We start from the raw sequence: 23,354 nt of genomic DNA, 5'->3' as shown, positions 1-23,354 counted from the left end.
CGAGCACCACCCACCAATGGGTAGCATCATAACGAGCAGAGTATATACATTTTTTGTCTTTGAAATCGAACCAAGAAAAATATAAAGATATGAGTCAAGTCTATGGGATGCAGATGACATGTGATGTATGCAAAAAGTCGCGGGTATATCGTAAAGAAGGAATGGACGGGGGTTCAACCCAACCGGGCGGCACAGTCTGTGCGCCGATCCCGGCATAAGATTCGAGGGAATAAGAACAGAATGACTCATGAAGCGAAGGAGACGAAGGAAAGGAATGGTTCTGGTGCGAGAGCAGTAGTCGCAAATCCGGACCGTGAGTCGTAAGAGTCATCATCAAAACAAAAAGAGAGACATTAGTCGTGAGAGTGCGAGCTCGGTCTGGGAGAATGGCTTGATAAAACCAATTATCACCGGGCGCGAGCTGCAGCAAGTCTATAGGTCATTATCGTAGGTGAAGTCGCTTGGAAGTATGCGGAAGAAAGATAAATATAGAAGGCATCGTTCACGGCCGGCCAACAAGGTCTGAAAAGAAGCGGAAGAAGGAACGCTTCTTCAAAGACCTTGTGCGGCAAGGGCCTGCAATTTCAGCCACCGGCGACACAGTCATTGGCCCAACAATGTCCTCGTCACCCATCTCGGGGAACTTGGCGTTGTCGTGTAATCGAGGGACGCAGACTTGTTCACAGGGACGCAGATCAGCGTGGTTCAGTGTGAGCGTGACGCTATCGACGGAGCCGAGCCCACTGAGAATGGCCTCGTGTTGGGCGCGCCATGAGCGGTCGATGGACTCCCACTTCTCACCAGTCAACTTATAGATGTTCGAAGTCTCACCATAGTGCTCGCCGGTGCGGACAAGGTGCTTGGCAAAGTTGCATCGCGCAATGTCCCAGTCGGCACGAAGCTGGTGGAAGCTTTCCAAATCACATGTGGCTGGCACGTACGGCTCGGGCTGAATGTTGAAATTGGCGTGGCCGAGCTTGTTGGCCCATTCATCTTTGGGATCGGTAAGAACGAAGGGCGCTGGCTCTCCAGATATAGTCCGGACTGTACTTGCACGTGGTCGGGAGATTGATGCCATGGAAGGCTTGGAGGAGAGTGGCGGAGAGGGGATGCCAGTCACAGCAACGAATCGGGGATCCGAGGTCATAGCGTAGTGCGCGGGCTCGCTCACATCTGCAACGGAAGGCGATTGCAGTGGAGATTGCACGCGCGAGGCAATCATGCTCGTAGGGTCATCGCCGAGCAACGGGGGAAGGAGAGGTGTGGTGGATTGTTGGCCCTCATCGTCATCCTGACTCATGCTGTTCGCGCGAGCGATATCAATTGGCTGCGAGCCTGAGAAACTGACGCGCTCCTCGAAGATTGTGTGGGCGGGAGATGGAGGGACATGAGAGTCAATGCGGCTGACTGGGGTGGAGATGATGGGACTTGCGAGTGCGGAAGAAGCCGCAGAGTTGGCGCGAGATCGCAAATCATCAGGGTAGATATCTCGCTCGGGACTCCCCGACGCGCGTTTGGACTTCCAACGAGACGAGACAGTCGACATATGGGAGCCGATGCGCGATACACCTTTCACTGACAAGCTATCAGAACGGCGCTTCTTAGGCGAGTGGGGAACATCCATTCCAGTATCGCTTAGATCGTAGCTGTCGGAGGGGTCCCTAGGGAAATAAGACTCGTCGGTGGTAGGCATCCCACATTCAAAGTGCTCTGCCAATCGCGTCATGTTAGCCACTGTATTTCCCCACGATGAATCACTGGGTATATATCAAGTCAACATACGGAAATATTGATCCTCGAGCGAATCTCGCGCGCAGAGTTCCTCTTTCACGCCTGTCAAGTGTGTCCGGCTGGAGCTGTCCATTGAGTTTCCCAAACTAGTTGACGGAACAAGAGAAGAGACCGAACTAGAGACGCGGTTGTGGCCTGCTGCGGAGAACAATGAAAGAGCAGGCGAAGCAGGCGCCGAAGTATTCACAGTTAACGGCGATTGGGGAAGGCGGGGAGAGTCCATCGCGTCGAGAGAGTCTCGTTGCGCGTCGATGATCTGAGACAGTTTACGCATTGCGCGAAAGGCGAGGCCGCAAGGCGTCGCGGAGGCTGGTGGGAATAAGGTCGGACACTGTACAGCATTGGAGGTGGACACGAGAACGGCGGTGGGAGACGACGCTCAATTAATGAGCGATCGAGCCGCGACCGGTGGAAGGAGTCACAAGGAGAGGTATGGTGATTGCCTGATGAGAGGCCTGACAGACACGAACAACCCGATGCGACGTGGCGGTGAATGCAGGAACCGGCAAGTGTCAGGAACGACGATGTTAATTGGGGATGGAGACCAGGCAGTCCAATAAAAGGGCGGACGGACACGGCGAGGAAGCAGGCCAAAGGAACGCCAGCGCAGACAGACGTGGGCCAAACAGCCAAACCTGCCAGCTGGCTGGGCTGGAAGAAAAAAAGTCGGCGGTTGCTGCGATGACTCCTCCCAAATCAGCAAACGGGCTGGTGATAATGCGCCCAACAGGGAGATCCCCGCTCTAGTGCAACCCTGCAGGAATTCGGGGCAGGAAGGGAGTGGGTGAGGAGGATGGTGATGAATATGAGGAAACAGGTTGTTGTCAAAAAGAAGAAACGAAGGTAGAGATGATGGCCAAAGGACAAGAGAGAGGCGGAGGACCGAGACCGAAGGCAAAAGACTAGACCACCAAGCCAGTCCCACCAACATTAACAAACACCAAAAACTAAGCTAGTCTGTCCACCCCCCGGAGAGCCAACGGTTAGTGGGTTGCTTCTTCGTCCACTCTGTCGACTCTTTCTTCGTAATTTCGCCCACGCGACCGTTACCGATCTTCGGTCGCTTGCCTAAAGAAATTTGCTCCGTCGTGTTCCGGTGGTTCAAGGGTGAGAGAGAACCATGGGTTCGCCACAACCCCCCAGGATTATTAACTCAGGAAGAAGAATCTGGAAGAAGAAGAATTATGGACCCGGGCTTTTCTTTCTTCAAAACAACTTGGCACTTTGGCTCAGTTATTCTATGTGCTACACAGAGTACGCTGTGTATCAGATCCGTTGTGCAACCTTTGGTCTTTGTTAACTACCCTCCCCCTCCCCCAGGACCCTTTAGGAGTGCGCAAAAGCCCCCATCGTCATGGTTTGCGCCGGAGCAGAAACCTAACCCAAGCCCTAGGGTCTCCGTGTGCGCGAGATCGGCGGTGTTTTGTGTCTAGACCTATGGTCGGTGGAGTCCTTTGTTAACGCTTATGATGACATTTCCCCTCCTCGATTCAACCACTCACAGCAATCCCGATCAAGGCTCAAGCTAGTCAAAGCCGAAGGAACAGATTGTCTTTGAGACAGGTCGCCGGTGAAGCAGATGAAATATCGTCATTCCGTCTGCCGTCTGTGCTCCTTTCTTGGCTGGTCTGCTAGATCTTTAGGGTACTGTACTTTTGTTCTCCGCCGCTACTCTCCCATACCTAAACTTCCGGGGAAGACCTTGCTAGGTGCATCCACCCGCCCGTGGCTAATCTGACCAGACACAAATACTTATGGACAAGAAGCCAGAAGAGACGTGTCGCACAGCGGCCTTGTCGTGTAACGAGGGACGGTCCTCTGCCAGTGCCGCCATAAGAACCTTACTCCGAGGGCATAGCAATACGAGAAATAATAGAGAGCAGAGAAATAGCCATTAGGATTGATGTTTCACAGTGGTTCTTTACCTACAATGCCATCCCGACTCTCACAGCGTAGTCCGATCAGAGTCGCACCAGGCCAAGTAGCACTTACCCTAGCCAGCGAGAGATACAGCCAGCGAGAGATATCTACTGTAGTTGTCTCACTGTCCATCTGCGCTCTCTAGGCACTCTCATACCTCAAGGATCTAGAACTGACTTACGACATCTCTTTCCTCGGGCAAACCCTTCCCCGATCTGATTACATATCGAACTAATGACAGCATCAAGTCATCGTCGTGTTCTGCAACACTATACGAAGGCCAAGCCCTGTAGAAGTCGGGTAATGATGATAATATGTATACATCAACAATGTCTGGCACCGACGTCAGATTCCACATGGTTCTTACCATGTTCCTATTTTTCGGGGTCTCGGCGACATGTCAGCAACGCTTTGTGATTGGGGGCGACCCCTCGGAACCATTTGGACAAGCACCTGGAACCAACGGAGAACCAGGTCACGGTTTTGACCTATCACCATGGATTACCTCCCTCTTGGCAGTCTCTCGGGGATAATTAACGGCTATAACTGACAAGAGGCGAGAAGAAAATCTTCAGTCAAAAATAGATAAGTCGCCTCTTCTGATTATGGATAAAGAATCTTCCAGGAAATGCCTGCTCGTATGACTAACTTTCTTGCTGAAAACCTGGATTCGATGAGAATTTGGCTTTGCCTCTTTGCCTCTTTGCTTCTTTATTCAATTATTAATTCATCCTTGATGTTTTCACCACCTATCACAATCACGAATGCCACCCCGCTCATCGCTTCCGCAACCAATCACAGGGCTTGTACCTAGCGAGCAGCGATCGGTTAAAAAAAGGTCAAACCTAATCATGGTTATGGGACTGGCAGCTCTGGCGGGATAGGAAAGACTCTGCTACAATATGACAACATTGCTTGCGAATAATGTCTGCAGCGTGTATCTCTATAATTGATACTATTAACACATCATGATAGTGTTCTACTCTTGTATACTCTTCTAACTCTGCAGAGCCAAGATGTATGTTTCAGTGGCTGCCAGAGGTAGTGCTCGCCTTAAATGCCACATCTCGCTACACTAGTCAGGATCAAAATATCTTGCGAGAGTCACACTTGCACTTGCACTAGTATATCACCGTATAGTACATCGCAAATTCGATAATTGGATGATAGTGCACCTGGAACGCAAGTCCATAGCTATTACCTATCTATAAGACGCGATACAACCATAATATGTATCAACGACATGCATATTATGATTTCCGGTTGAATACTGACAGACAAGAGTAGAACCTTTAGTAGTAAATGATCCCCGAAAACTTCAGTCATTGGGCAGCCCATGTACGGATCGATAAGTTCTGGACTGTACAGGTACTAAAGTTCACCAATATATGTACACCAAGCAGATATACATTCCCGATCACCTTCCCTACAGCCACCCTGAACCTTCAAGGCTTTCAGGGTACACTTCCCCGGGCCGCCGGCATCAATGCCCCAGGCGGCGGCTCATTGTTTCTCTTAAACTCATCACACATCTGCTCGAATGTCACCCATCCGACACTCTCATGCTGATTGATATATTCAATGATTCTGCAACTTCGTTAGTTCGTGTTTCCCCAGGCCTAATCTTAATGGCCCACTTTCTTCCGCCTTCCCCGGTTTAGATGGGGCTGTCTCACCTTTCATGCATGAGGAGCACATGAGGCCTCCCAGAGACATCTGGGTGGATCGTCATCGGGAAAACAAACTCGCCGTATTCGCCGTAGAAGTAGTCGAAATGATCCTGATAGGGGATGGTCATTGTCAGCCAGCCATGCTTATTCCAATGCCATGTCAGACTCGACCAATGTAGGATCACTATAATAAAGCAGGCAAAAGGAAGTAAAACAGAGGCAAGAAAAGCGCAGTAAAGTGGAGCATCAACCTTCCAAATATCCTCCACATCTCTCGGATTCACCCACCCATGACTATTCGCCGGGTTCTTGATGAACATCATCGGCGGCAGGTCATCAATGTACCAGCTTCCCGGGATTTCTACTAACCCCGTCATCTCACCCCTGACAAGCGGCTTCATCCATGTCTCAGCCTTCTTCGAATAATCAATCTTCATCCACAAATCACCCGTCCGCAACCAGTACATCTGGCAATCCTCATGCGACATAGAGTGATCGTACTCAATACCATACGCAAGCAGCAACTCGACCATCTCCGCACTGGCTTCCCACCACGGCGCGACAATGCCGCGTGGCGGCTTGCCGCAGAACTCCGTTAGCATCTTGTAGGTCTTATCGAGGATTTCCAGTTGCTGCTCTTTGCTCATGCTGGCTGGGTTCTCGTGTGAGTACCCATGCAGACCGATCTCGCGACCTGCATCTCGGACTTTCGCGCATTCCTCGGGGAAGGTCTCGAGCGAATGCACTGGGATGAACCAGGAGGCCTTGATGTTGTATTTCTCGAATAATTTGAGGAGTCGAGTGGTTCCTATATGGCCGGCCCAGAGACCTGATTTTTTGTAGTGAGTAATTGAAGATATTGGTTCGGGGAGGTGTGAGTGTTGCTTTGCATACCTCGACTGATGTCGCTGACGCTGTCTTCACCACCATACGAACCCAGCCAGCCAGCCACTCATCAGTATCGACACCGTAGCCAACTAGAACGCGTTTCTTGCCCATTGTGTGCGTTCGTGGCTCGTGGTGGTCCAATTGTAGGAGTGCGTAGTTGAACTACCCCCGGCAAGAGATATGCCAAAAGTATAAGTGAATTGATCCTGAGAGTTTGGTGAATTGGTGTCTTCGACACGATGTGGTCTTTAAGAGGCGTAGATAAGGGGAAAGCTTTGCATGATCTCTATCAAAGCTCCCCCACTCATTGCGGGCTTCTATCAAGGGTGGGGGTTGGTGCATGAAGCTTGCATATGCCGCCACTAGTGAAAACGGCATAAGTTCCGCGTGAATGGGGGCAGCACTCGTTAATCTAATCTCCTATTAGGAAAGAAAACTTTCTCTGGGAAAAAAGAAGTGCGATAGCATAATCGGGTCTACTCCATAATTCTTGGTGAAAGACTTGGTGAGTTAATGTCCCTCCTCAAAGCTAGCAGAGATTTGAATTCCCAAATTACACATCAAAACAGCACGAAGGATCCCAGCCACCTTGTGGCATCTGAGGGATAATATGGACAACATGAATAGAGGATTGTTAGAATTAAGATCAAATCAATTGCCGAGGTTTGACGACATAGTAACCAGCAAAACGTCTTCCAAATCCAGTAAAACACTCATCGGTGTACAAGACCTCTAAAGTGCATCATGCCCGTGCGTCTCAAATGGTAGTCCGATACAGAAAACTCCAACAGCAACCAAAAGGGCTGCACTGGCATAAATTGGCGCACTGGTGAATCCCGTCTGAGACGCAATAAGACTAGCAAGAAGCCCACCCAGTCGTAGCAGAGCGGCAGCTGTACCAGTACCAGTACCACGGTGCGGAGCTGGGAATGACTCTGGGGTACAGGCATACATGACGGCATACTCTGTAAATCCATGTTAGCCTGCGGGACTAGCGAACTCAGGAGATCTCTCTCCAAAACATACCGAAATTGGCCAAAAGACTTGTTACGCAAGAAAATGCCAAACTTGCAGATGAGTTATTGACGCCCACATAAGCAAAAAGGAACACAGCCGTGACTACTGCTGATATTCCCATCATATACCGTCTTCCTAGCCTTGTGTTCACCGCTACAGCGGCCGACAAAGGCCCCACCATACCAACGGCCGAGGTGATGCAGTAGTTCCGGTACGTCAGATAAAGGGAGGAGTCCTCGGTGAACTTGGTTGCCAGGTATGAAGGGAGGAAATTGAAGTAAAGTGGGTATCCGATCCCTAAACAGTGAAGTTAATACCCCCTCCTGAGTACCAGGCCTAATTATACTCACCAACAGTCAACAATACTCCCCAGATGATAATGGTATGCCTGGAAAGCTTCCGAGTGGCAAACAAAGCTCGGTAATGTTCTCCTTTGAACGCTTGCATATTCTAGGAGATGACCTCTTTCCTCGACAGCCGTGTGTTTCTGCCATCCTCAGCGGAAGCAGAGCCCAACCTAGCATCAACCTCACGAAGCATTGCAATAGTCAAAGGCTCTGGCTTGCCATTTTGTCTGGCAACGTAGTTGACGGCGTCCACAGCATCCTGGTCCCGGCCTTGAGATAGGAATCGAGGTGTTTCGGGGAGCTTGAAAACAAAGATACGGATGAACGTAAAAGCAAGTGACAAGGCACCAAGGGTGATCATTGTATATATCCTGTAGGAATATTAGTTACCTATGCATCATGGAAAAACCAATGACATACTTACCATCCCATGTTGTCCTGGCGTGAGCAGGTCGCGGATGTTGCATCTGTCGGCAGCTAAAATTAACCAAGAAGACCCATGCAATCAGGGAAACAACAAGTTGGCCCAAATTCCACCATGCAGACAAGGCAGTCAGAAGGTATTGGTGACTAGGTCGCTGTTAGTACTCCGGGAGATTGTTGTGACACTCAATTGAGACGTACCTTCCTGGAACGAACTCCAAAAATATCATCGAGTCAACGGGTACGTTTCCCCCCCAGCAGTACCAATAACCGCCCAAAACGCACTAAAAGCCATAAAGTTCATCGAACCGGCCACTGCGCAAAGGAAAACCCCAGCTATGAGCAGCTTGCAGTTGAATTCAGGGCGATGACAGATAAAATCACTCGAGATGCCCCAGAATGATGCACCAATGATCAGACCAACATAGTGCGCGACCGAACTGTAACTGACTTGGCTTATGTCTGAGAATTCTTGCTCGATGGGTGGTTGAACGCTGCCGATCCCTTGAGAGGCAAACTAAGAAGGGGAACTGAGATCAGTACCGAACGTGATCATAGGAAAGGAAATGTACATTATCGACAATCCATCCAAACCCCGTCACCACAAACAACTTCCATTGAAATCTGGCTATGTCGTTAGACCGAAACTATAGTCTTGGGACCTCGATGACTTACTTTCCCATGCCAATCTCCTCCATACACTTCCCCACCAATTCAGATTTGATCCGGTAGGCGTGAGTGGTAGAAGAGCCATAAAATTGTTCGACTTCATGATTATTCAAGACGATGACCTTCCCATTAGCCTCGTCCGAGGCCGAATCTTGGGTTGGTTGCATTTTCTTTTTGTCTGATCGTATTTCATCCACCTTGAAATGTCTGCCAGTTCGTTCTCACTGTGGTCGTCCAGATCAGGTCAATTCATATATCCGGCCTTAGGGCTAGCAGCTATGCTGACCAAATCATGTAGCCAATAGAACAAATCTAGTTACGACTGAAGTAAACGATAACAAGGGTGGGCAGCGGCCGATACGCACCGGCCAGACCCCCCATCTTTGTAGAAAATACAGTGAGAGAAAAGCACGGTCCTGGCATTCCTGAGCTCAGATCAAGGCCTCGTCGCGAAGCACACTCTGCTACAGAAGTACAAACAATATTATTCTTGATGATACTGCGATGATTGATTTCCAATCTGGTTGTATAAAGTAAGAAGATGAATTTCTCGGTGGATTTTCCAATCAATGGAAAAAAATACACAATCTAGTTCAATCTCAAACCAACTGCCCAGTCACTATGCGCCAACCACAGCGACTGACGGTACAGCCCCTAGTTTCTGACTCTCCATTTCTCTCTTGAACTTCTCTGCTCGACCGTAGCTTTCCTTATAAGCCCCCGTCATCATGTCTTGGACTGTAATTGGCGGATATTTCGCAGGCTCGTCCGGCGCCCGGCAATTGGGAAGGCACTCGCAAAAGGTAATCAGGGTTCCCGCTGAAGAAAAACGGAATTGAGTATTTCTCCTGGCCAGATTTGTTGATCACCCGATGGATATTGGACTTGTATTTATCATTGGCCATGCGCAAGAAAAGGTCTCCGAGATTCACAACGTAGGCCCCCTCTACTGGTTTAACCTGCGGATAAATTTTATTAGCTATATCCGAAGTATAGACGATGAGGTCACAAACATCAAGCCATTGTCCCGAAGGTGCGTCCAAAACTTGAAGACCGTCCACTTCATCTTGGAGAAGCAGGGTCACGCAGCCAAAGTCAGTGTGAGCACCAATCCCCCAGTTCAATCGCTCATCTTCATCTTTTGGTTGTGCTGGGTAGTGCAAGTATCGCATTGTGGCTACTGCGCCTGTAGTGAGAGGCAGAAAGACACCTGAATCCACGCCTAAAGTCAAGGCAATCACTCCGAGGACGTCCTTCGCGAGGATCAATGTCCATCGGTTGATGGGAGGGAGTTAATGGAAGCGTATCCAATCTCGGGATCTAGGCTTTTCAACTCTACGAAGGTGTAGTAAGTCACATATTATTGTTCTTCCCGGTTCATCATATTGGCGACAGGATTAGGATAATACTTTGCCGAAGCACTGAGTAGTAACTAGGTGGACATTTTAAGCAACACAGCCGAGCTCAAACGTTATGTAATCGGGCCCCGGGGTTTATTGTGATGCGCGAAGCTCCGCAACATATGAGACATATTACTCTTGTGATACAGTGCTGAGTAGGCATAAGCTCTAGCCTTCTTCATGACAAAGCTAACTCGGGGCTATTAATCCCCGACTGCCCTGTTCATTCCTCCAAGCAGCACAGAGTGCTCCGTAGATATTCAAGTTCCTGGCCCACTACGCTCATGTATTCGCCCCACAGAGTCGCTGGTCTCGGCCGATCGGCTCGACTGCCACTTTCGGGCCGAGATCGCCTCGGACTTTTTCTAGTATTTTGTCTCTGCCGGAGTTCTACCGAACTCTCCTTCCCTGACACAGGAGTTCAAAATGCTTAGCAGGAGATGATGGCCTTTGACTCTAGAGGCTTACGAGGTACTACCATGACCGCAAATTAAACAACTTATAAGTGACTAATTCTCAAGTCAACAGAGAAAGACTGGCCTTGAGACTTAAATCCAAAATACGGGGAAGGTCCCGAAAGATATCGCCACAAAGTGGATATGCTGTTCAACGATGATTAAAATAAACAAATTATTATGAGCTTTGAACATTGGTAACTGACAAGTCTGCACGTGTATTCCCACAATGTCGAGCTAAGACCATCCAGTGGTACATTGTGGGTGAGAACATAGCTCCCCCAACAGATTTTCTTGTGGAGATATCTAGATTGCATAGAGGGGTAGAAAACTCTTCGGCTTGGGCTGACGCCACGGGTCTTTGATTTCCCATGTTCCCATCCTTTGATTTAAATGCTTTACTGTCCCGATATCCATCTACAAATTCTTTTATGCTCGGGCAAACTCAACGGACGGTATATCATCGAAGTCAAGTTGGTATATTGTCACCGAGGACTCCTCCACAAAGAAAACATCATGGGCCTGATTTCGCCCCAGTTGAAGAATCCCCCAAAGTACCTCCTGGCCTCCATTTTATGCTCCGCAAATGGCTTGCTCTTCGGGATGGACACAGGAATCATCGGTCCTGTTACCGACATGAAAGACTTCAAAGCCGAATTCGGGGGAGCGAAAACGCAACTATCCATGGCCTCATCGTCTCCTCTATCTTGATCCCAGCTGCTCTCTCGTCATTTTTTGCTGGTCATGTTGCCGATCGCCTCGGTCGGCCGAAGGGCATTTGTATCGGAACCTTTATCTTCGGTCTCGGGGCTGCTATCGAAGCGGGAGCTATCCATATCGCGATGTTCGTCGTTGGTCGGCTGATTGAAGGTGTTGGGGAAGGCCTTTTCCTCGGCAATCTGGTAGTTTTGATCTGTGAGATCTCGCCTACCAAAACGAGAGGCACCCTCACAACTGGTCCTCAGCTTGCCTGTACCCTTGGATTGGTTGTAGGGTATTTTGTCAGCTATGGAACCTCCAGCATTCAATCCTCTCTCTCATGGCGCACACCATGGATTGTTCTTTCAGCCTGCGCTATCATTATTTGTGGTATTTCTCTGGCTTTCCTGCCAGAATCACCCCAATGGCTCGGTCTTCACGGTCGCTATCAGGAAGCCGAAGAGGCGTGGGAAAATTTGGGTGTGCCTCTTGCAGACCGTGAGCCTGTGAAGGCTGAAGTACAAGTGCAAGAAGTTGAGTCTGACACAGAGGAAGAGGAGTTTAATCCTGGCCCCAAGAAGAAAACTGCCGGCGCCGTTTTAGATATCTTTTCAAGGGATGTCCGAGGTCGGACTGCGCTGGGCGTATTCCTGATGGGTATGCAGCAATGGAGTGGTATCGACGGAGTGCTTTACGTACGTTCAAGTAACCCAACCTCCCTATTTATACAGAACATCACGATAGCTAACGGAAATCAAAGTACGCCCCACAACTCTTTCAAAAAGCCGGTCTTGCCTCATCAGAAGCAAGCTTCCTAGCTTCCGGTGTATCGGCACTTGTGATTTTTGCTGTGACAATCCCAGGGCTAATCTATGCCGACTCATGGGGTCGTCGAAGCAGCGTCATCCTCGGTGGCATCGGAATGGGCATCTTAATGTTTACGATGGGAGGTTTATATGCTGGAGATGCTGTGACCGGCGCCGGTCGCTGGATTGTCATCATCTGCATTTATCTCTTTGCTGCTCTCTACTCAGCCACTTGGGGTATCACCGTCAAAGTCTACAGTGCCGAGATTCAGCCTCAATGCACGCGAGCAGCAGCCACCACACTGGCCCATTCTAGTAATTGGGTGTGTAACTTTACTGTAGCTTTGATCACACCTGTTTTACTTGCGAAGAGCAACTTTGGAGTCTATATTCTGTTTGGTGGATGCTGTGTAATCACTGTTATAGTCAGCATTCTTTTTATGCACGAAACCCAAGGAAAAAGCTTCAAGAAGATTGAAGAATCATTCAAGGGAAGTTCAGTCAAGGGAAACCGTCTATGGAGGCGCACTGCCGGCAAGGTATAATGGGACTGGGGAAAGTATTGATTTAGGTTTAGGTTGAGAATTTGGGCAGAAGATAGACAGGGGTTACCAATAGAATGCTTCGATAATATGGCGCGAGATATATGTTTTCAAAGCAATTCTCTTCCATCAATTCAACTGTCTTTCCCTATCTTGTAGAAGATAATCTCTGGTACTCTAACCCGAAGCTTAATTGAGGAAAACTTTGTCGGATTTCTTATTACAATAAGTGGTGGATATTGATCTCCAAATCATTTTCTGAGACACTAAAATGATATCTACCCTTATACGCCTAGCGGGCAGTGTATCCGCCATCCACAGGCAAGCAGACCCCCGTAACCCAGCTAGCATCTTCGCTTGCCAAGACAACAGCCATTTTTGCAATATCATCAGGGAAGCCAGGACCTTTCAACGGGTGTCTATGGTTGAGATCATCCCAAGGAGTAAGATTAGTAGTCGTCTCCTTGAAGATAGCGGTTTGGGTATCTGCGATTGTCAGCCTTGATGGTCATGAAGATCTATTCTGCAACTGACATCCAGGACAAATTGCATTACAGTGAATCTTATGCGGGGCATAATCCAAGGCTATCTGCCTGGTGAGCTGGCTAACAGCTCCCTTTGATGCACAGTAAGAGGCTATGATGATTGGAGGTTAGTTCTAATTTGAAGTACGTGGAGACTGGAAGACTTACGATTCTCGGGCCCCGCAATCATGCCCATAATGGATGAAATGTTAATGATCCATCCTCTGTCCCCCGAATCATGTGGCTCCTGCGCTAATATCTGCCCCAGTCCATACTTGCTACCCAGGAAAACAGACTTTGCATTCACTCGCATCGTCGTGTCCCACGTTGCTTCATCAGTTAAATGGAGAACAGCCGGGAAGCGTGCCTCAATGCTGATTCCAGCATTATTGACCAGGCTAACAAAGATTAGAGGAAGTGGTTTAGGTAGAGATACGTGGTGTGATAGGCTTCATACATATCCAGTCTTCCATACACCTTCACGGCTTCCGCAACCAAGTTCTCCATCTGAGTGGCATCTCCAACATCGGTTTGCACAAAAATGGCTTGACCACTCTTCTGGGTAATCAAATCATGTGTCGTAATCCCAGCTTCCTCTTGGGAGCGTGCTGTTGGGGTCAAATCGGCACAGACTACCTTGGCGCCCTCTTGCGCGTAGCGAATAGCGATAGCTCGACCCAGACCGGATGAGGCACCGGTCACAATGGCGACTTTATCCTGCAAACGCAATGACTGCACCATATCGCTTTGTGAAGGAGTAGAATTATCGAAATCAGAATGAAATTGGGTGTAAATGGGGCCGGACAAGAGATGAAGAGGAAAAAGTCAAGTTGCTTCCTTGTATTATAGGAAAATGCGTTCCTTACTGGAATTAGTAATAGATGCCGACTAAAGATCAAATATACTTTCGCGAAAGAGGAAATTTGTGACTAACTGATGATTATCCTGTAGAGAAGCCACTCCACTTCCTTTGTTCCTGGGATTGTTATCAAGTTTGGTCGAGATACAAGATGAGGGGCAAAAAGTGGAGCATGATGGAGTTGGAAGTCGAGCCGAGATTGAGAAGTAAACTCGGGAATATCCCCTTCGGCAAGTCCGTATCACAAGAAGTAGCGGAGCCGATATCAGCCTCATACCCAATATGTTCACCCTCTACCGTCAAACATCCACATGCCCCAGTCACAAGACGGATCCTTTCAGGAAGCCCTTCGTAACCGAAAGCCACATTTCTGCAGAATCGGTCTTGAATTTCCTATGACTCCACAAGTTTAGTGAAAAATAAAATCTCAACTTACATGGGCCATATATAATTGACTTCCGCGACAACTACTTAGATAAAGAGACTGAGCGGTTCCCTTTCTTACCCCAAAATGCCTCCGACTCTCTATGTCATTCGCCATGCACAAGGCGAACACAATGTCAACGTATAGTTACCCCGAAATCCCTGCCTCTCAGTCAACGCTAGCGCCCTTAACACAGCTTATAGAACTCTCACCATCTGCGGGATGCATTGTTGACAGATCTCGGCAAAATTCAGTGTAAAGAGCTCCAAAAAAAGTTTCCGTTCCGTCAAGATGTTGAAGTCATCCTCGCATCTCCACTCCGACGCACTATTCAGACTGCCGCCTACACTTTCGCGCCTGAATTAGAGAAACGACAGATACCCATGGTTTTGGTGCCAAAAGCACAAGAGATTAGTAGTTTGGCGTGTGACATTGGCCATGACGCTGAAGTGACAATCTCCGAGGCCCAGAAGTTGATCGCTGACGCTGCGCCTTTATGGGATGCTTCAAATCTGGACACCACCTTGGTTGATGAATCATGGAACTCAAAGGTGAGTCGTTCGGCGTTTCTCGTCACGAATTCATGCGCTAATTTCATTCCAACAGAGGGGAATTTACGCTTCCAAATTGTCGGCCGTTCACGAACGGGCTGCTGAGATGCGCAACTGGATTTACAGCCGCCCAGAGAAGAATATCGCTCTCGTGACTCACGGGGGCTTCTTGCACTACTTTACCGAGGATTGGACGGGTTATGTGAAGGGCAAAGGTATGTATCCCCCAGATTGATCTATCTTCATTTGAGCTTGGCTGACCCTTGTTCATTGGCAGGTACTGGCTACCTGAACTGTGAATATCGAAAATTAGAGTTTACCGAAGACTCCACCGAGAAGGAGTCGCACCTTCGAGAATGTGGTAGCACGCTGGAAAAGCAAGCCAGGCCTGCTGGCCTGGATGCTCATTTGATCCATGAGATAGAAGAGGTGGAGAAAGCTTCATATGTAGTGCGAAGGAAACCAATCGAGCACGAAAATAGATAGAAAGAATATGACATAAGACATGCACTATGATGCTCTGGCTGTAGAGTATTGAGAGCATGTCGATTCAAGGGCTCCTATTATACCTGTACAGACCGGGATGATCTAAGAACTACCCGATTTATCAGTTTGTATGATGAATCGGATCAATTCAATTTCCCGTTTTATAACAAACCATTATCTAGGTCTTCGGTAGATACCTTCGATTGCCTTGCAAGGACATGTTTCGGGGTTATTTTCGTAGACTAAATAGGCTCGATATTTCAACACACTTTTAAGGAGATGGAAGTGAATATCACTCTAGATTAACATTGGCACTTTGGTATGAGTTTGAGAGAAAGAGAGAGGGGAGCAATTATTTTTGACAATCAAGCCCTGCAGCTACAAGCAGCGCTAGGAAATAAACCAGTTGGAGTCATGGCTCTGTTCTTCACGGTCAACGTGATTGCCTTCTCTTCCCTTTACCCATTCATCCTTCAACTTGGCCACATGATATCGAGTAGTCCAGCCGATATCCCTTTCAATTCCAGAAAGTAATTCCAGGACCGCTTCCTGCTCGTTGCGCTCCTGAAATACCTGCCCAGCGACAAACAAGGCTTGTACAGAGTTGACTCTGAAAGAATCGGTTGAGTTGGCAAGACTTATGCCACAAACTTCCCGGGCATGGTAGAGGACTTCTCGAAGGGCGTGCCGGTAGGATCTCAAGCGTGCTGACACAGTTGATCGAATGGCAGTTGACTCTTGCGGCTCATTCGCCAATAACAATATTTTCGCTTGGTGATAGCTTTGCATTGTTGCTGCGCATAATGGCAAGTCAAACCAGATCTGCTCGAAGGTATCAAAGCTCAGCTCAAAACCCAAAGCTGCGCTGCCTAATCTCCGGGTTCGAGCAGTCGCAGTGAAGCATGCGGGAAGAGAAGCATGCCATCTCTCTAAATCAGCCATCAACATATTCCATCTTTCTAGGAGATGCTCCTGACTCAGTCCGATTAGAGGCCGCTGATAGCGTGGCATTGCGTTGTTTGCCGGAACCAGAGCATCTCCCGCTGTGAGATGATTTGCAATTTTGCCGAGAATCCACGTGAGTTCATTGCTCTTCATATCTTCTTCAATTCCAGATGAATTCTGGGTTTCCATCACATCCGATGGGCTGTAGGGTAGAAGCTCTCCTTTCTCGTCCGTGGCCAAGCCCGCATTTTGCCACAGTCGCATGTCTTTCAAGTCCAAACGAGTTGGGCTTTCGCTTATACCTGGGACAGTAGTCAGAAAATATATCCTCACAGGTAGATGACGTTGTAACCCACAGGCACATAACAAGTCTTGCCTCGCTAGGCTCCAGAATATCGGACCTTTTACAGCCGTCTGAGGGATAATAATCGAAGAATGAACTGGTACAGAGGCAGCTCTATCATCAAAGAGAGGCAACGCGCTCAGGTGAGCTTTCCATGCACTACCAGGAGCATCCATCAGCTCGAAAGTGCAAAGAATTGCGACGGCAGCAAGCATTTCTTCCTTGCCAAGTAGGGTACGGGAATACGAATCTGAGCTGACTGCAATCTTGAGATGACCAAGAGCTTGATCGTAATATCTTGCTGAGTGATAACGCCACATCTCTTCATTTGAGAACGGAAGGCCGACGTATTTGGGAACAGACCCAGGGTCCACGCCGGCTTGGCTCATAACTCGACAGACATGCCGCAGATTCTTTGCAGAGAGAGCGCAAACCGCTGACTTCAATAAAGTCTTTGATGTCGCGATGACAGGCACTTTTGAAGAAAAGTAAGACGTCGTATCGAAAAGGTCCATCCATTGGCCTGGGTCTTGCTTGAAATGCCGTATGAGATATGAAGCAAGAACCTTCTCCAAAGGCTCGGACTCTGATGGATTGGTGGAGAAAAGTGAGGCATCGCGTTCTTGTGGTGTGCAGTGATCGGTGGCTGGTGTATGGTGAAAAGAGGGCGCTGCAACAGAAACATTATGTGATGCTGGACGGGATACAGGAAAGCCGTTCGCATCAACAGTATCAACCGCCCTGTCTGTACCATTTTCTTCCGAATCTACGGTTGCCTCTCCTGCCTCTAAAATCCTAGAGCTCTCCTGAACAAACGTGACTATTTAACGTGAGCATGTGAGATTGTATTTTGAAGTTGAAACATACATTCGGATGGAAGGTCTACCCAGGTAGTCTCCTCTCTGGGCCTATTGGCCTGGCCTCGACGATCATCAGTAGCTTTCCGTATTCGATCTGGCGTAGAGCTAATCTCCTGGGTACGGAAGATAGACTGTTCCCCATAAGCACAGTCGCGAGCTGCTTTGACACATCTGCGACATGCTGGCTTAGACTCGTCGCATTTCAACTTTCTCCGTTTGCAAGTCAAGCTTTAAGAATTTGTGAGCAATGCTGTTCTGATAGAGAGCGATGGTTGGCAGAAAAAGGAGGAATGGCAGTGAGGGACTGTGCACATACCAGCCGGAGTAAGAGCGCATGCCTCCCAGCAGGGGATACACCAAGTCTCAGTTCTACTCAGATTTCGAAAGGCGCCGATAGATGGTCATCTGTGAGGAGAGTTAGGACCAAAGTAGGAAAGTTGCCGATAATCACGTGCTTTTAGGCTCGGCTCGACTACGACTTTGGCTGGTCTAACTGCCTTAGATTTGAGGCCGCAATTTCAGTTTTAATCTGGCAACAAAGGAATTGATATGTTGGCATCTCTCTTTCGTTCATTATGACCACATATTAACCCAATTGGTCAGTTCGACGATTCCATCCCCTTTCAATGTCTTTCGCTTGCATAAATTCATGCGTCGGCTCTATCAAGTAGGGCGATTAGAGAAGTGCATAAAGCCATCGCCATGATCGAAGTTTATCGACCCGCATATCATGATAATCCAATTGGGTATTCCGATCCCACTGCGACACCCAGTGCCATTCTGGTAGTAGAAGAACGAATGATTGAAAGAAATTCGGTGTTATAAGGCAGATTGTGAATAAGCAGACCCTGTGTGTATACATCACGCTTCAATTAAGGTTCGCTCCATGCAGGGTAAATCATATGACGTAATTGTATGTCACTGGATGGAATCATTCGACTCATGACCACCACGGCAGCAACTTCAAATGCTCAACAGTCCTTTCAGTCGCGACCAACGCAGGATCAACCCGGGCAAGTCCAGCCTCGCCCTGAAACGCCAGCGAAACCATCCCAAAGTACGAGTGAAGGAGATCTAGGAAACGTGATTAGCATCGAGGTGCTGCTCGAAGAAGCATTTCACCTTACCGGGAGGATCTCCAACGCCCTTTCCAAACCCACCGACCAGGTGCTGTGTCTTTTCTAGAAGGTATTGCCGATTCCGCTCGTCATCAATCACACAATACCGATCCAGCATCTATACACTTGATGAGCGTGGGAGTTTTTGATGGTGACCGGAAAACATACCATAAGTGCTGCACCATTCCAGAAGGAGTAGCAGGTATCAGCCAGCTTGTTGCATCGCCCGTTGAACCCAGCGCAAGATATCGTCGCGCCTGATAACGGCGCCATATTCGACAGTCCTCGGATCAGGTCATCTACCGACTCGTCCCTTGTTCTTACCTCTACCTCGGCGGTTGTGGGGTCCTCTTCATTATCATTATCCGCTACTTCTTCTTCCCCTCCTCATCCTCCTCGCCGAGCAATTTATCGGTCTGCCGCGATGCCAGCCAGCCCACCAGACCCTCAAACTTCTTCGAGCCCGGAGACAGCAGCTGGGCAGACGGGATTTTATCTGTTTCCTGACGCAGAAAGTGCAGAGATCCAACTGCACAATATGTATGACCACCTAGATCGCTTGGTCAGGAAAGTATCGCGCAAAGGGGAAGAAAAGGATACGCACTGTGCGATTCACGAAAAGGCGACTCGCCCATTCCGCCGTCGTAGCTCTGCCCGAAGAGAAAGCGATCAGTCCAGTCCAGACACTTAGTATACGGGCAATTTACCTGACACGCCTCGATAAATGAGATTAATTTAGAGACCTTAATATCTGGCACATCTTCAACGCCCTTTCCGGCTTGGCCTCGTAGGATATAGCGTATCCCCGATGCGCAACAGCAATATCGTAGATCACTACCCCCTTCAATTGTCCCATTTGGTCCCAACACTTCTCCAAAACTCCCGTCTTCACGCTGCAGCTTCGGGAGCCACTCCAAGCATTCCCTCCGCTTCACTCGGGCCAAGTCATCGCCCAGAATGAGCAAATTGACCAGCGCAAAGAATGTCGCGGGGACATTGGCCGGATCCCAAGCTTTGTTGTCCGATGTCCGCTTCTCATCGCCAAAGTCCGTGCCTGAAAATCCCCGAAAGCCGCCCGAGGGTACTTGGCAATGGTAGAGCCAATCGATGTACCCTTGCCGCTCCTCCGGGGTTGTTTTGCTTTGTAGAACACCGAGAACGTCGAGACCGCCGAGGGTTAGGTAGGCGAGGAGCATGCGATTGGAGTCATTGGAGACATAGGCCGAGGGGAGGAAGGTCTTCAGGCAGCGGAGGTAATATTTGACATGGCGCTCGGTGTTGAAGATGGGCCCCGCCATGACGATCAAGGGAATGTGAAAGTCGAAGATGAGATATGATCAGCACGAAGGACGAGACTAAATATAAGCTCTTGCGATTTGTTCGCAACTAAGCGTGGCTTGTCGAGATCGCACCTGCGACTTGTTGCAGTGGGGTTTCTCGACCTCGACCTGAGCAGCAGCTGTTTGCCGTTCCCCACATGCGATTTGGCATGCCGGACACTCGGACCAGTCGATCTCCAAAGGCCACTTTTTTCCATTACCAACCTTCCAACAGCATCACCAACCGCAAAGATGGCTCTCCTTTCGTCCAAACTTCTCATTCAGGCACATGCCGTGCTCCTGATCATCATTGCCGGGTATCTCGTCAAGAACCCGAATTACATCACCGACTCCGACCTGGTGTTTATGATGGGCGAGGCCTTGAGGATTGTACGCGTGCCGGATTGCTAGCATCGCCAGCCCCAATCAACCTTAATAACTAATAGTTTTGCAGGATTTCCCCGTCGCTACAACTCCCATACAATCACCTTTCGTCATCTGCTCCGTCCTGATCTTCGCCGCTGCCCTGGTCGACCTAATCCTCCTCTCCAGCCTCCCCTTCCACGATGCCCTGACCGAGGCCCTGCCTTATATCCGACCTCTGCGGAACTCAAACTTGCCTGCTGAAGACCTTCAGGCGCTGGCGAAGCTGCCTGAGTATATCACACGGTCTCTGACAATGTACTGGAATGTGTGGGTCAGCATTTCCGCCCTGCGGTTTGCCCTGTACGGCGGCATTTCGTTCTTCATCTACCAGGCCCGTGGTAGCTACTTGGTGTCGTCGTATACTTCAAAGATGGCTCCTTCGGGTTTGGAGCAATTGAAGAGCCGCGTAGTCTTCACCTATGTGTTCATGGAGATGATGGTGTGGTTCTGGGTATGTTGCTTCTCCCGTCGGGGGAATGATTACTCCACGCTTTGTAGGCTAACGTTTTACTACAGGTGTTCGTGACATGCCGTGAGGAGCGCCAGCAGCGATTGAGCAAGCTCCTGGAGGACGCTCGCGAGGAGTCCAACTAAGTCTGGATTCTTCATACAAAGGCTTCTTGTCAGCGCCCATTGAAAAAGTGTACCATTAGAGTTATTGCGTTCGTTCCATTGACTAAGTATGTCATGATTATTACATATATACCATCCTATCAAGGCACAATCATCCCCAAGCATTGGGCATTCATCCCATCTCGTTCCTTCATCCATCAGTCATTCATACCAGGCCATTGCACGCCTAGACGAAGATGGCAAAGGCGGCAGCAGCACCAGCAGCAGCCATCAGGGAGGAGTCTCGGGTCTGGCCGAGAACAGCAGCGCCAGTGGTAGCAGCCGCAGACGAGGCAGACTTGGAGGCAGACGAGGAAGCACTCGAAGCGCCCGTGCCAGTGGTGGAAGCACCAGTCTTGGTGGCAGAAACAGAGCCAGACAGGGTGGTGTTAGTGCCAGTGGCCTGCGAGCTGCCAGTAGTGGTCTGAGTAGAGCTGCCGGTCGAGGTTCCGGAAGAAGTGCCGGTAGCAGCGACAGAGCCCGAGGAGGAACCCGCGGAGGAGGCGCAGGAGATGGTGCTGGGCAGGTCGGTCACACCGCCGCGAGAGCAGATGCCCTTGGCAACCTGGAGAGTAGCTGCAGCAATGAAGAGGACATGGTCAGCGAATACTCAAGCAATTCTGAGTCGAGGTGTTACATACTCTCCTGATCGGCCTGGGAGCACTTGTCAGCCACACAGCAGGCAATGTTGCTGAGGAACGACTTGTCGGCGCAAATACACTGAACATTGAGGCCACAGCTGGCGGGGATGGAGCTAGTAGCGCAAGATTTCTACATTACCATTGATCGTTAGTCCTGGTCAATTGTGTCGGGCAGCACAAAGTGGATCAAGGGAGGAAGAAACATACCGAGCAGTCAGGCAGCGCATCCAGGCCCTGCGCAGAGACAGTAACCAGCAGAGCGGCCGCAGCCAGAGTGAACTGAGTGAACTTCATGTTGTCTGGGTATTGTTTCTCGGAGAATTTCGAGGAATTGAGAGAAGTTCAAGTTATTTGGAATGAGGAATTACGACAAAGCTGACAGGGGGTGGTTGAGAAATGGAAGGAGCGACATGCTCTCCCCGCCTTTTAAAGTAGCTGCCGACCTGCAGGCTACAGCTGAACAAATTGGGGGATTTGGTCTCGACCAGGGGGGCTTGCAGATCCAGTTACAACTTGACGCCTCAATTGGATATACCGCGCTTTTACCGCTATTGTAACCATTGGGTGCTGGGAACCAGTGGCTTGGACCCTTTGTAATAGTGTTTTGCCCCCCGCTGGATGTATCTTGTATTACAACACGCCGGCGTGGCTATTGGATTTAAGTTGCCGTGGATTTTAAACCCGCTATCTACAAGCCAGCAAGAATGATGAAAGATACTTGTAAGAGGAATTTTCCTCTTTTCGTCCTATAAGTACGGATGAATGGCATTATCTCACCATTTGCTGCTCTATACTGATACGCTCAACAAATACAGTAGTCGCAAAAGTTTGGAAACTCGGCAAAGCTTCAAAATCGGCAATTCGGTCACCAGTGGAACAATGAGTTGAGCAATGACCTTGGCCGTTATTAAGAGACCTAAATCCTAATCGGTCCTGTTGGGACTCACGACCGAGCGGAGCGGGTATAAACTTAGAGTTTCTGTCATCTTTACCAAGAGCCTGATATGCATCTAGCTCGACGGCTTTGAATTCCGTGGCTTGCGTGGCGCGAGTATTAGAGTACATGAATTACGTATTTGTGCACGGGAGTTGTAGATAGGCGCGGATTGGCGCCTAAATACTCTGACTCTCGCATTCGAATTATAAGGTTGCGTATGAGACTGCCATCCCTCGCTTCTTTTTTCCACGTTGATGCTCCTCTTCCGACGATGCTTGGGGATACTCTACAGAGTTCACCTAGGCTTATGAGCGGTGTTAATAGTACTGGGCTTGACTAGTTCGTACAAAGAGTTGATGGGAGCCACTCGATTCCATGATATCTCTTCTGTTGGCTTCTGCGAAGCAATGAATTAAGGTTTGGATGAGTTACCGGCTTTCAGTCTCAGGCTAAAAGTAGAATGACCAAGTCTTTGTCCTTTGTCCTTTGTCTACAAGCGAGGATCAGTCATGGTTGGCTTTTCTCCCGAGGGCTCCTTGGGGCTGAGCATACAAAACGAGCAGTGGGGTGCAATGATTTCATCCTTTGTTCGGTTTTACACGAGGTCGATACTCGAAACCTACGGAGATCTTGTTCTGACAGCCACCTTTTCACATCATGAGGCTGATACATACAATGCGAG

The 23,354-nt window shown here is 49.1% G+C and overlaps 11 protein-coding genes across 11 annotated transcripts; 3 read left to right on the top strand and 8 right to left on the bottom strand.

The window, feature by feature from the left end:
* Positions 1-502: 502 nt before the first annotated feature.
* On the bottom strand, positions 503-2,065 carry N7473_000606 (uncharacterized protein; the record flags this gene model as incomplete). Its single annotated transcript, XM_057146546.1, has 2 exons — positions 503-1,710; positions 1,783-2,065. The coding sequence occupies 2 exons, from the start codon at positions 2,063-2,065 to the stop codon at positions 503-505; spliced, it is 1,491 nt and encodes a 496-aa protein (XP_057014432.1).
* Positions 2,066-5,165: 3,100 nt separating this feature from the next.
* Positions 5,166-6,380, bottom strand: N7473_000605 (polysaccharide deacetylase family protein; the record flags this gene model as incomplete). The annotated part of the gene is made up of 3 exons (XM_057146545.1): positions 5,166-5,298; positions 5,388-6,210; positions 6,314-6,380. The coding sequence occupies 3 exons, from the start codon at positions 6,378-6,380 to the stop codon at positions 5,166-5,168; spliced, it is 1,023 nt and encodes a 340-aa protein (XP_057014431.1).
* A 621-nt stretch (positions 6,381-7,001) lies between these two features.
* Positions 7,002-8,892, bottom strand: N7473_000604 (uncharacterized protein; the record flags this gene model as incomplete). Its single annotated transcript, XM_057146544.1, has 7 exons — positions 7,002-7,234; positions 7,296-7,583; positions 7,820-8,004; positions 8,054-8,203; positions 8,302-8,573; positions 8,629-8,680; positions 8,732-8,892. The coding sequence occupies 7 exons, from the start codon at positions 8,890-8,892 to the stop codon at positions 7,002-7,004; spliced, it is 1,341 nt and encodes a 446-aa protein (XP_057014430.1).
* A 543-nt stretch (positions 8,893-9,435) lies between these two features.
* On the bottom strand, positions 9,436-9,897 carry N7473_000603 (uncharacterized protein; the record flags this gene model as incomplete). Its single annotated transcript, XM_057146543.1, has 2 exons — positions 9,436-9,684; positions 9,739-9,897. 2 exons carry the CDS (start codon positions 9,895-9,897, stop codon positions 9,436-9,438), a joined length of 408 nt encoding a protein of 135 aa, XP_057014429.1.
* A 1,258-nt stretch (positions 9,898-11,155) lies between these two features.
* Positions 11,156-12,630, top strand: N7473_000602 (uncharacterized protein; the record flags this gene model as incomplete). The annotated part of the gene is made up of 2 exons (XM_057146542.1): positions 11,156-11,974; positions 12,040-12,630. The coding sequence occupies 2 exons, from the start codon at positions 11,156-11,158 to the stop codon at positions 12,628-12,630; spliced, it is 1,410 nt and encodes a 469-aa protein (XP_057014428.1).
* Positions 12,631-12,919: 289 nt separating this feature from the next.
* Positions 12,920-13,892, bottom strand: N7473_000601 (SDR family NAD(P)-dependent oxidoreductase; the record flags this gene model as incomplete). The annotated part of the gene is made up of 4 exons (XM_057146541.1): positions 12,920-13,113; positions 13,162-13,263; positions 13,320-13,549; positions 13,609-13,892. The coding sequence occupies 4 exons, from the start codon at positions 13,890-13,892 to the stop codon at positions 12,920-12,922; spliced, it is 810 nt and encodes a 269-aa protein (XP_057014427.1).
* A 629-nt stretch (positions 13,893-14,521) lies between these two features.
* N7473_000600 (histidine phosphatase family protein) lies at positions 14,522-15,471 on the top strand (the record flags this gene model as incomplete). The annotated part of the gene is made up of 4 exons (XM_057146540.1): positions 14,522-14,575; positions 14,638-14,985; positions 15,041-15,200; positions 15,263-15,471. 4 exons carry the CDS (start codon positions 14,522-14,524, stop codon positions 15,469-15,471), a joined length of 771 nt encoding a protein of 256 aa, XP_057014426.1.
* A 390-nt stretch (positions 15,472-15,861) lies between these two features.
* Positions 15,862-19,010, bottom strand: N7473_000599 (uncharacterized protein; the record flags this gene model as incomplete). Its single annotated transcript, XM_057146539.1, has 6 exons — positions 15,862-16,718; positions 16,773-17,579; positions 17,627-17,790; positions 18,582-18,693; positions 18,747-18,855; positions 18,906-19,010. 6 exons carry the CDS (start codon positions 19,008-19,010, stop codon positions 15,862-15,864), a joined length of 2,154 nt encoding a protein of 717 aa, XP_057014425.1.
* Positions 19,011-19,105: 95 nt separating this feature from the next.
* Positions 19,106-20,035, bottom strand: cdc43 (protein geranylgeranyltransferase type I subunit CDC43; the record flags this gene model as incomplete). The annotated part of the gene is made up of 3 exons (XM_057146538.1): positions 19,106-19,287; positions 19,342-19,387; positions 19,445-20,035. The coding sequence occupies 3 exons, from the start codon at positions 20,033-20,035 to the stop codon at positions 19,106-19,108; spliced, it is 819 nt and encodes a 272-aa protein (XP_057014424.1).
* Positions 20,036-20,167: 132 nt separating this feature from the next.
* N7473_000597 (uncharacterized protein) lies at positions 20,168-21,076 on the top strand (the record flags this gene model as incomplete). The annotated part of the gene is made up of 3 exons (XM_057146537.1): positions 20,168-20,446; positions 20,511-20,933; positions 20,999-21,076. Coding segments are annotated over 3 exons (780 nt in total), but the record flags the coding sequence as incomplete, so codon positions are not given.
* A 205-nt stretch (positions 21,077-21,281) lies between these two features.
* Positions 21,282-22,183, bottom strand: N7473_000596 (CFEM domain-containing protein; the record flags this gene model as incomplete). Its single annotated transcript, XM_057146536.1, has 3 exons — positions 21,943-22,183; positions 21,736-21,865; positions 21,282-21,670 (listed from the first exon to the last, which is right to left on the bottom strand). The coding sequence occupies exons 1-3, from the start codon at positions 22,027-22,029 to the stop codon at positions 21,282-21,284; spliced, it is 606 nt and encodes a 201-aa protein (XP_057014422.1). The 5' UTR covers positions 22,030-22,183.
* Positions 22,184-23,354: the final 1,171 nt, after the last annotated feature.

The sequence above is a fragment of the Penicillium subrubescens genome (assembly GCF_028828155.1).
Source record: "Penicillium subrubescens strain IBT 31985 chromosome Unknown utg000001l_segment0_segment0, whole genome shotgun sequence".
In the NCBI taxonomy this organism is placed as follows: Eukaryota; Fungi; Ascomycota; class Eurotiomycetes; order Eurotiales; family Aspergillaceae; genus Penicillium; species Penicillium subrubescens.
The sequence above is the reverse complement of the archived record's forward strand: the minus strand, read 5'-3'. Positions and strand labels throughout refer to the sequence as shown.